Genomic DNA, 12951 nt, shown 5'->3' on the forward strand with positions numbered 1-12951 from the left:
ATTGTCTTTGCATATAGTGCAGGTGTGGTATGTAAATCTGCTCACTTTGTTAAAATAAGTAAAGGTTTTGTAGTGGACGCTGCTGTGCTTTTATTTACTGGTGATTGTGTTAGGTAACGTGAATATTGTAACATTCAATTAAATATCAACAAAATAAAAATATTTTTATAGTATTTAAAATGTCAGCAAAGAAGAGAAAGATAGAACAAGAAAATCGGGAGTTTAAAAGTGAATGGACCGAAACTTACACATTTGTAGCAAATACAGCAGGATTTCCAGTGTGTTTAATATGCCATGAAAAGCTTTCAAATAATAAAAAATCAAATATACAAAGACAATTTTTAAATAAACACGATACATTTGACAAAGCATATCCATGGGGAGATGAAAGAAAAAAGGCAGTAGAAGAGTTGCAACACAAAGTAAATAACTAAATGTTCATTTTCCAAATGGATAAAAGAATCAAGAAATACAACTATTACTAGTTTTGTGGCCGTTCAAGAAGTTTGTTAAACGAGGAAAACCTTTTACGGACGGCAAATATGTGAAAGAATGTTTTACTAAAATTTCCAAATATCTTTTCTGCGATTTTAAAAACAAAACGGAAATAATTACAAAAATAAAAGACATGCCATTATCTGCTAAGATTGTAAGGGACAGAACTATATGAATGGCAGAAGATATAACAAATATCAGCAGGTTACAGATCTAAATTCAACACCAGGATTCTCCATTGCCTGTGACGAATCATGTGATGTGGAGGACATTACACAGATTGTACTTATTTGTAGATACATAAACTCTCAAGGACCTCAGGAAGAATTACTCGATATACTGCCACTTACAAGACAAACTCGTGGAGAAGACATTGAATCTGCTGTTACCACTTTCTTGAAAAGTAAGGGTATTAATATTAACAAAATAATATCTATTTCGACCGATGGGGCGCTGAGCATGAAAGGTACAAAAAAAGGTTTCGTTTCTTTATTTAAAAAACAAATTTTGCATGACGTGTTTTCCTTTCACTGCATAATCCATCAAGAGATACTTTGTGCACAAACTTTTCCAAAAGATATAACAGTAGTGATGGATTTGGTTGTAGAAATTGTTAACAAAATAATGGCAATACCGCTACAATCGGAAATTTTGCGAACTTCTTAAAGAAATCAATTGCGAATATTCCGATCTTCTTTTGCATAACAGAATAAGATGGCTTTCCAGAGGTGCAGTGTTGATGCGATTTGCCACCTGCCTTGGAGAGGTTAAGTTGTTTCTAAGACAAAAGGACCTTCAATATGTACAGTTAGAAGATACTCATTGGTTACAAAAATTCTACTTTATGGTGGATATGACTTCCCATTTAAACACACTAAATAAGAAACTACAGGGAAAGGGAAATACAACAGTTTTGCTTTTAGAAGAAGTGATTTCGCTTGAACAAAAATTATATTTGTTTGTGACAGACATAGAGAAAAGCACATTATTACATTTTTCTACGTTGAAGAAATATCAACAAGAACAAGCTGATAATTCCATAAATTTAACCTTTTTCAAAGAAATTGTGGTAAATATGCAATCTGAATTTAATAGGAGATTTGAGGAATTTAGAAAGAACAAGGCAACTATGTCATTTTTATTGCGACTTGAAATTAATCCTGCCGAATTAAATTTTTCACCTTTTGCTGGAATTGATGAGGCTGCATTTCAACTTGAGTTAGAGGAAAACCAAGGATTTGTGGAATTCAAAATTTAGAAATCTTAAAGCTGACCTGGAAGAGTTGGAAAGACAAAAATCTACCCTTGCAATACAACACAAATGGTCTGAAATAGAAGATCTTAAAAAGCAAGATCAGATTGTATTTGACATGTGGAATTGTTTACCGGACACTTACATTCAGTTAAAAACATACGCATTTCGATTTCTATCAATTTTCGGATCGACATATTTGTGTAAACAAATATTTTCTAATATGAATTTTATTAAAAGTTGAGAAACCAGCTAAACAACGTGAGTCTTTCGTCATGTTTGAAAATGAAAATTACGGCGTATTTTCTGCATATTGAGAAACTATCCGAAGAAGTTCATCAGCATAAGTTGCACTAAGAAGATATTTTAAATTAAAAAAATTAAAGAAATAGGTATGTTAAGTAAAGGGGATAAAAATCCCTTATTGTTTTTCAGCCAGTATGCAAAACTCAAAGATCGAACACTACGATCTAAATGTTTCATGCCGACGAACCGTTGGCAGATCCAAGTGTAAGTGACCACTTGGTAGTGCCACACCAAGGCAACTCGATGCAAAGGTGGAGCAAGCTCCCTCGCTATTCTTGATATTTTCTCATAATGTAAAAACACACAGCTCCTAGGAGATGTAGTACTGCTTTACATTATGAGGAGAGGTCACTACCCAGACCGGTTTCAACCTTTTTTTGAGGTCTCATCAGTGAGTAGCTAGACCTAGATGATATCAAAGTTTAAGTGAAAAGAACTTGCATACCTTCGCTATACGAATGCCAGAAAGGTGTGCCACTATATTATATTTAGATGAAGAACGAATCTAAACGAGAAAGAAAGAACACATAGGATATGTCAGAAACAACAGACAAGACATTTCAGGCCTTTCTTGCCACTTTGCCTCTACTAACCATCACATTGAGTGGGATAAGAGCCTTATGCCCTATACAGAAGATAACTACCATTCAAGAACCTTCAAGGAAGCAGATACAGTCGCCTGTAAAACTGAAAACCTAAACAAGAATCAACGTCTAACCTTACCAGAATTTGGAAAGCTTTAATCAGATCATTAAACAAAGAAATGAACTTTCATTACAATTACATCATGAGCCATAACGAATAAATCACATTCCCGAGATACGCGCATTGTCTCGTTCAATACTAATTTTTTGTATGAATTAGAACCATCAGTTATAACCTAGTCTATTACCTTCATATAGTTTACTAGTTTGCATTCCCTGAAGATGCCGATAGAAAAATTGGCGAAACATGTAGGATGGTAAAATAAAGCTACTTGACTAACATTATATAAAAAAAGTGTAATAGTCTTATACATAATAGTAAAAAAAAAAAATTCCACACAAAATAGTTACTGCTGTTGGATTCTGATAATATAGAGATTGGAGTAAATTATTTGCTTCAGAATCCAACATGATCTTCCCTCACAAAGGCTAGACTTGTAAATATTATTTAATGTAAACAACTTATTTTACAATTTAATATTCATATAACTACCTTTAATTTTATCTAATATTTAATTAATTAATCAAAGATATATGTATTAATAATGAAAAGACTGTATTAAATATTATTAAGCTATTTTATTTATTACTATATTAATATTATAAGAACTTGTATTTGATAATTTAACTGCGCATTAATTGAAATGTAAATATTCTCTATTTATTCCTATTTGTAGAAATTTAACGTTATGCAATAGCTGAATTTTATTATGTTTTTTGTTTTGTTGTCATGGAGACGTATGTAAGTGAGCGAGCGTGAGTGTGGAACAGTGCGTGAGGAGAATGTTGAAAGTTTATTGGAAAGAGTTTTAGTTAACGAGATCACGAGAACAATTTAGGCGGGAAGAACGGATATATAAGCAAGAAACGCTGAAAATATTAAAAAAAGGTAAAAGAGAAGGTGAGAGAGAAGGAAATAGATAGGAAACATAGAGAGAGAGAATTGGCATTCGGCATTCGGGGAATCAGAGTGCGATATTAGAGAGTCGGCAAGTCACTCAAGCAGCTAATTTAAGTCTACTAGTCGAGAAGCAGTTAGCTAATAAGTTGTAGAATAACAATTATAGCTACGGGAAACAGCTGAGTGACTATTAAATAGACTAGCGATACTTGAGTTGAGATTTAATTTCAGCGCCGACCTTTCAAGGACATACGGAACCTTGAAGCAAAGCACGAAGTTACTAGAGAATAGTAGAGGCTGTAAAGTTGAAGTTTACTGTTAGCTGTGTTTAGAATTATAGTGCCTAAAGAATTATTTGAATGCAGGAGGAATTAACAACTGTGCATATAAAACCTCAAGATAAGGAATTATTGTGTATTATTGCCTTAATACATGAGTGATCAGTAGTACTTCATGCAAGAACGTTTGTTTATGTGTATTGTGACTGATGATTAATTCAGTTATTGCTTAGAAGATTTATTTTAATGAGTGCTGTATAACGTTTAAAATGTTTACGGTTATAAAAAGTGTTTGTGTGTAAGTTGATGAAGAAAGAAGATTATCGGTAAGATTATTCCAACCATTAATATTCCTATACAGAGAAGTATGCGAGTTTCATCCTAGAATTTCCCTATACTAACAGTAACTATTTCGGAGAATTAGCTGAAGTGTAAAATTAAAGATGTTTGTTTGTGAAGAGGTGTTACTGCAATTTTTATTGTATTTTGGAACTTAAGGAACTGTGAGAAGACTGTATTATAGAGATAACAGATTTACCTTTGTCTGAGTCTGTATGACTGAACTTATCAGAGAAGCTAAAATGTTTGTGATATCTTAATTACTGATTTTAACTTAAGTGTAAAATTTGTGATTCTAAAATTAAATGTTTGTTTTTGTTAATCAAGGTTGTATTTTGCCTGAATCTCTTTTACTGCACCATTCATAAAATATTCGAACCAAAGCGGGTAAATAAAGCAACTTAAATATACTCGGCCAGTACATATAATAACAACATATAAAGGAAGGGTAGTTGAGAGTTGGATTATCTTCAATTCTTGAACTAATTCAGATATAAAGTGGCGCAGTCTTTAAATATAAATTTTCTTTATATTTGAAATAGAAATCAACTTACAACTTATCAATTAGTTAAGAACATCGTAATAGTAATCATGTCGGATCCAAAGTATAGATTGAGAAGAAGTAGGATCCAATACTATTTTAAAAATTGCAATGATCATAAAAGAGAAGTTAATTTTCCAACGTGTAATAATAAACACTTGCCCCACAATACGGATTTATTACCCTATTATTGGAATGGATTCTCTTTCTTTTGACATGCACAGAAGTGTCAAAGGGTCTCGTATCTGTGGGCATACTATACTAGTGTTCACAGCTTTTTTTTTTTCTTGGAAAGTCAGGGTTGCAACATCGATAATTTATCACTGACAAAGTCGATTTCTTGACTATATCGGTGATGAAGTGACGAATTCAACATAATTTTCTAATTGCCCCCAAAAATATTCAAATTCCCCCGCTGTGGGGCATACGCCACATGTTGAGAAAAACACTGGCGTAGAGTTTCTTAAAGTTTGAAATGATCTGGTCCATGGGCTGGATTAAAGGAGTTGTGTTAGGGGGCAGGAACTTCAGTGTGATAAAAGCCAACTCTTCCACTAACTCATCCTCCAAGCCTGGAGTGTGAGCAGGAGCACTGTCCATCACAAGAAGGCATTTAATAGGCAATTTTTTTTTCTTGAAGGTATTTCCGGCATAGACTTAATGGATCCACTCAATAAAAAATTGCCTAGTTACCCAAGACTTACTATTAGCCCTCCACATAACAGACAATTTACTTTTCAAAATGTTATTTTTCTTAAACACCCTTCGATTCTCAGTAGTATGCAAAGAACGGCTTGACCTTGAAATTCCTACTTGCATTTCCACATAGCAAAAGAGTCAGCCTCTCCTTCATTGGTTGTGTCCTAGCAATGCTTTTTCCTTTTGAGTGATGTAGGTCTTTGCAATTTTTTCCAAAATAGGCTGGTTTCATCACAGTTGAACACTTGTTTAGAAAGAAAACCCTCAACCTTTACACATTCACTAAATTCTTGTACATATTTCTCAGCAGCTTCTTGGTTCGAACTCGCAGCCTCCCCATGCCTACCCACACTATGTATGCCACTTCTCTTCTTAAATTTCTCGAACTACCCTCTACTAGCTTTGATCCATGAGTATCAGCACTCGTACCAGGGTTTTTCTTTAACAGGTCATCATTTATCGCCTCACTTTTTCACAAATTATAGCCTCAGAAACACAATCACCAGTTAATTGTTTCTTGTGTATCTAAATCAGCAGCAATTTTTCCACTTCTTCAATTGTCTGTGATCTTTGTTTAGTAAGAACTTTCACTTCTCTTGCAACATCAGCTCCCTTGATCTCCTCTTTATTTTTGAGTATTGTATAGATCATTGATTTCACCATGCCGAAATGCTTAGCAAGATCCGAGACACGAACGCCATTTTCATGGTTGGATATGATTTCTTTTTTCACCTCTATTGTGGTTCTAACAACTTTTCTTTTCGCTTTGCTGCTATCACTATCCTTCTTCGGCCCCATGGTGGCTTATTTAATAATAATTTATGAAAAAACAACAAAACACAAAGAAAATCAAGAAAAAGCACTGCAAATTCAAGCATGTGTCTGCACTGAGTGGGGGCTGCCGTGTAACTGATGTTCTCCCACCGTACATCTCAGCCCGAAGAGCACGTGGTTGCCGGTTTGCCTGTTCGGGAACCGATTTGTTCGAGATGCGAGTCGTTTGACAACCGAGGTTCCAGTGTACTTGATAGAACTACTTGCAATTTCACATGGATGCTTATGACAGATGTACCAAATTAGAAAAAAAAAATTATGCTGCTAGCGTTGCCATCTATGGTCGAGGCTGAGTCATTTTCAGACCACCCACATAATTATCAGATCTAACATCCTCAAACCCCTTGTTCCCTCTATAATAGGTTGTTTCATGTAATTATCCCTTAGTAACTGTATAAATCCCACTTCCATCTTGATACTTACTGTTAAGCCATCTACATGCAACTGTATATGTAGAAGAATTCCAATCTAAGCATGCACACTACTGTTTTTTAATCCAATTGCTACTGTTGTTTGAAAATTGTACTGATGATATCCTATGATACGTAAAACGAAATATTTACACAATAAAAAAAGTTATTTACTGTAGCATACATGTTACTTTATAGTTATGAATGCCCCACATGTTTCACTATATAAGAAAGAGTATCAAATCCCTATCTAATCACATTGTATTTTACCTTTCACCAACTTTTCCAACATTTTAACAATAATCACACCCAATATATTAATTAGAATCTAGTTTGCTACCGTCTTGGAGCCACCTTTATGCAATGGTACTATTGTACCCTCTTTCCACTCCCTTGGAAACCTACCAGAGCTGAGACTTAGACTGAACAACTTCGTCAGAGACAATGCCAATTCTCTTGCACATTCATGTAGTACACAGGATGATATGCCATCCAGCCCCCACTGCTGTGTTCACATTCATATTTTTTAATATATTGAACACCTCCTGGTCATCTACATCAATGTTGACATGCATCTCTGTAACATCAGCAACTGTATAATCACCACTTTGATAATACACCTTTGCAAAATGATCACTTAGCAACTCAATTATTTCTTTTGGTTCAGTCACCTTCCTACCATGAGCATTGTTTAAAGTCATTTTTCTTCTTACTTGATACATAATAATAATAATAATAATAATAATAATAATAATAATAATAATAATAATAATAATAACTCTTTTGGGTTCACTTTGGCATTCCTTACCATATCAATCACCCTTCTTGCTTGCACTTTGTACTGCTCATGAGTATGCTGATCACTTTTTTTTTTATATTTCCTCCACAATGTTTTTTTTTTTTTTTTTTTTTTTTTTTTTTTGCAGCTCTTACTTTATATCCTACTCATCCACTTAATTCCAACTTGGTTTATCCTCCTGACCTTGGGTATGCAGTCTGATACTGCTACTCTCAAGCAATCTCAGACCACTTGCCATGCACTACTGACATACTTTTCTTGTAGCTTCTCAATGAGATGACTCCTAAATCTTTCAAAATCACCAGCCTTATAGTTATTTCTCAGCTCTTCTTGACAGTGACAGAGAACTCCATGTGTTTGGCAACTTCTCAGAACAAGACCGCATGGTCACTCTCTTCAATTGGAGGCACCATAACCAAGGTAGGCACAGTGTCTACCTTGGTTCTTGATACATCTTCGGATGCTATTATCAGATCCAACACCTTCAAATCCCTTGTTCCCTCTATAATAACATGTTGTTTCATGTAATTATCCCTTACCAACTGTATAAATCCCACTTCCATCTTACCATCTCCATCTCTCCTTCCTCCAATCGATGTCTCCATAGTTATAGTCTCCCATAATGATTGTTTGGCCTACACTCATTATGTTAATCTGCCCATACACGGCATCCACATCTTCCTGGGGACCCCCATCATCTACAGCAGTAGCAAACAATGTATTTTGTCCTATTTGCCTCTATCTCACACCAGACAGCCTCAAATGAACCATCTCTCTCTATCTCTCTTATACCTAAAATCCTCTTTAACTTCTAATTTTGTTGGTTGTAATTCTGCAGCTATCATCAACAATATCCTACCTCCTGTCCTGTTCCTTCTATCCTTCCTGAAAATAAAATATCTTTCACATTCTATCCTTGAAACTATACCATTTTCAGTCAACCAAGTCTAACCGATGCCTATACTTTTTGGCCAAGTTGAGCTTACCAATGCCAAAAACTACTCACCCTTATTCCTGATATTTCTTACATTCATATACATGCATTTCGATATCCCTTTTTACCCATAGTTACCCCTTGTGTAATGTCATTACCAACCCATTTAAATTGGAGACCTGTGAAATTCCATTCGGCATTGCATAATCATTACTGTACCCATGCTCATTTATCCCAGGGGGGGGGGACCCCAGATGTGCTAGATTTCATCCACCCTAATATCTCTAGTTTTGCACTACCACGCTCTCTCACTAATTTTCTTCAAACATCTACATTCAAAACCATTTAAATGTAGTCCGTTGGGCATATATAAGTCCTTTCATCAATTAAATTCACTCCATACATCAATAAACTGCACACCATTCCTTCTGCACAATCTTCTCATTGACAATCATGGTCCATCTTATCAGTTCTATGCTATCATACCGAGGCAACAGATTCACAATCTTTAATTTCTTGCTCTTCACTTTTGCTTCCACCAACAACTCACATATCTTCTTTCACTGCATATTTCTAACCTTTCAAATCCTTTGTGCCAGCTAATACAATAATTTGTCCACTTCATTCTTCTGCATAATTACAGTATCACTAACATCCTTTATCTTTGCACATGGAAAATATGTTTGTCACATTCTCATTAAGCACACCTCTTATCAACTTTAATTATGACATTATAATTTACTGTCAAGTATAATATTACTTGTAACTGAGCAGAAAAACTTTCTATAAAAAAACCTTAATATTCAGTTCTTTACCAAAGAACAGACATAAATGGAATTTCAACATATGGTAGAAAGATAAAATACTTGTATCTAGTAGATATATTTGTTTCAACATGATGGATCAACTATAATAACTCAGAAACTGTCCTTTTGGGACGACTATTATAGATAAATGATTATATAGGCAATCCAGTTTTTTTCTTTTTGTTGTCATCTCATCTCTCTCTCTCTCTCTGCAGTTGCATACTGTTCCATTTTTCAGAGGATTCAGTGAAATGTTTAGCTTGGATGGTGGAAATATTTAACCAAACAGTAGCCTGTATGTAGGTTTCCAACAGACTTGTAGATATATACTACTGCAATCTTTAATTTTTTTTTAGCCAAAAAAAAGAAAAAAAAAGAAAAAAAAGAAAGAAAAAAAAAGTAGCTGCCTGTTATTTTCAAATTAAATAATAAATTTCTTTTAACTGCTCTAGTATATGTTTACCTGATGTACATCTATCCTCCCCAAGACGTCACTATACAGTGGTTGAAACACTGAGTTATAACAAATTTAATGAAATGTTATTCTCTAAAACAGCACAAGATCACCAAATCATTCAAAATACAAATGTTAGATAACTATTTATAAAACAGTTATCTGAAATTAAAAAGAATATCCAAACTCTGTATATTATATGAAGCACAACTAAAACATGCAAAATAATACTTTTCACAAGTGAATTAATTTTACACAATTACCTGTTAACAGGAGAATCTAATCTGATAGTTGTAAGAGGAGAACGCATATTCTTCAGATCCCACACTTTTACAGTTCTGTCATCACTCCCAGATACAACTTTATCACCACTGGTGAATGTAGCTGATGTGACTGAGCTGAATAAATTATAAATATTATAATTTATTCTGTAAATACATTTTCAAATAACTTCATATAACATTTTTTGTTTATGAAAAAAAAAAAAAATCTAAAATAGATATAATGTCTTGGCTATTTTCAAGGTCAAATTAATAACGAATAACTGTAAGATAAGTTTTCTCTTCTTAAGAAAACATTCATTTCATCTTGAATGTGCAAGGATTAGAGCAATATTCAAAGATTCTCTTTGAATATTACTCATATTACTATTATTCAAATAATAATAAATAAAGAATATTATTCTCTTTGAATATTAATCACAAAATTGGAATTTTATAATTTCCTTAATTTGCAGAGATGAAACTTCTTATTTTTAAAATTTAAATTTGAATAAAAAAAAGTTTATATATAGCGTTTGATTCTTTGTTTTCAGAACAGACAAGATATTTCTCTTACTTCAGAAAGAATTGTAAAGACTGGATAATGTTTTAAAATTAGATGTTGAATTCATTTTCAAACTCTATAAAGCCATCAAATATTAGTTTTCCTACTGAATTACGATGTATACATTCTTTGTTTGACATGAAGGAGGGGGGTGTTCTTGAAAACAAAAATTTTTCTTATTTTAATGGAATAAAATTAGTGGAAAGTTTATGCAGCTAGTGGATAAATATGAGGATAAATCTATAACTATAAATAAACATCTCAATGTTATTTAAGTGTAGTATTTAAACACTGAATAATAATCAGCTTGGAAGCCATGTTTATGTAACTGAACATGGTTACTCTAACGACCACATACAACAAAAATGCTGATTTTGATGTATATCGTCAACATGGATTTATTTGATTTTTGTGGACTAAAGGTGACTAGAACAGTCTCTCTTCCCCCCCCCCTCCCCATAAGAGAAAGAGAGGATTTGCATGTTCAAGACTGAACAAGTCAATGATAAAGAACAACTGGGACACTCACATTCTCTACAACAGGGGATAAATATTGACAAAAAGTGGTAAACCAAGTGCAGGAAGTCATGGTTCTGTAAAATCTCATAAGAAACTCACCACGTTCACTTTTACATATTTTTCTAAGGAGATTGCACTTAGAAAAATTTTAATTTTGTCTGTAATAATCTCGTCATTTGTAATGCTGTTAACCCATGTCCATATATGGCAATTTCAAAAGACGTGCGCATGCGTACAATGGAAGTCCAGGCCTTTATAAGGCGAAACGTCAAGGACTTTGTCTTATGTTTCTCAATTTTCTCTTAACTGGGTCTGCCACCACATGAGATCCATTGTTAGTAATCAAAAGAGAAGCATCGTAGGTTAGGTCTGAGGATTCTCAATATCTCCTACCAGACTCCAGTGCCATGAAAAGGTTTGACTGTCGGAATGTCTTGCTAGGAAGGGGCTGCAGATGGCTGCCATGTTAAGGGTCTAAAGGGCATAGAATAATCGGAGACTTGGACAAAGAAGAAATTTGGCAGGTGATGAAGAACAAGCCAGCAGAAGGAAAGAAAGACAAAAAAGGAGCACTTTCATGCTGAACAAGAAAAAGGCAGTGCTGAATGAGAAGTGTAAGTACTTATATATGTGATATTTCTGAGCAAGAACCTAATCAAGTGTATCTACTTATGAGTACAATAAGCTTGTGTAAATTAAAAATTGAAATAAGCTCACTCAAGGTGTGTCTTAATCTCAACTGTAAATAATTAATTATTAAGAGCAAGAAGAGTACTGTACTAGATAATGTAAGTTAATATTGATTTAAGCTTACTCAAGGTATGCTTTATTTTCTGTTTGTGTATGTATGACTAGCGAATATTCTAGATTGTGATTTAACTTTAAGAGAAAAAAAAAAATAACCAAGTCTGAATCAGGAAGAATTGAAATTGACAAAGACTTCGTAAATTATGTGTGTGTGTGTATACACACACACACATACATATGTTAATGTGTATCAGACTGTGTAAATACTCCTTTTTTATTTAATTAAATGGTTTGTAAACAACATAGTGGATTGATTCTGTCAATGCACTGACCTGAAAATTTCGAACTTGCATTAGATTAAGTGACCATTAAGTCACGACTAATTAAAGGTAAAGATTGACATAAGCGAGGAATGCTAACAATATCTGCTTTGTCTTTAGTTTAAAATCTTATAATCTCACACCCAATACATAGTCTAACTGGTGCAGAAATAAATAAATTTATTTATAAAATAAATAAATTTATTAGACTATAGAAGGTGAGAACATAAGATCTAGTAGAAATAAATAAATGGTGGCAGTCAATAGTTAAAGTAGTTGCCCATTCATGACATTTCATGAAAGTTAAGTAAAAAAAAAAAAAAAAAAAAAGCAATGTTGAAAAACAGAAATACTGAAACAAAGAATATAACAGTTCGGCCTATGAAGTCAACAACAATACATTTAACCTTTGCAAATTATGTAGAAGATGGGTACTTAAACGATTCACATAAGCAAAAGTATTTAAACACTGTAACTACAGTACCTTTCAGCAGCACATCATCCAGTGAATTCTAACTACGTGTTCTAGTTAGAATTCACAAAGAGTGATCCTCAAATATTATCATGAAAGGGACATGCAGAAGGGCAATGGATAATGCACTGTTTACTGTTGTACTTTTTTGGTCTGCATTCCTTTGCACCCAAGGAATGCAGACCAAACTATAGAGAACATATATAGTTTGAGATCGCACATCATCTTCCATATCAATCGGTCTGTGCTCTACTGGATCATTAGTTGTTTGGGGGATGTTAGTTTAAAAGGTTGCATTCTGACAGTTATGAGGTGA

General features: G+C 33.7%; 1 protein-coding gene across 3 annotated transcripts in view; it reads right to left on the minus strand.

The window, feature by feature from the left end:
• Wdr37 (WD repeat domain 37) overlaps window positions 1-12951 on the minus strand; it is a 277960-nt gene that overhangs the window by 52505 nt on the left and 212504 nt on the right. For all 3 annotated transcript variants that reach the window (XM_090412382.1, XM_090412380.1, XM_090412381.1), the window contains one exon: window positions 10016-10150. In XM_090412382.1, coding sequence (XP_090268508.1) covers window positions 10016-10150 — 135 coding nt within the window. The remainder of the gene's footprint in view (window positions 1-10015; window positions 10151-12951) is intronic.

This window comes from Typopeltis vanoorti, chromosome 22 (assembly GCF_054136105.1).
Source record: "Typopeltis vanoorti isolate ZY-2024b chromosome 22, IOZ_Tvanoo_1.0, whole genome shotgun sequence".
NCBI classification, from domain to species: Eukaryota; Metazoa; Arthropoda; class Arachnida; order Uropygi; family Thelyphonidae; genus Typopeltis; species Typopeltis vanoorti.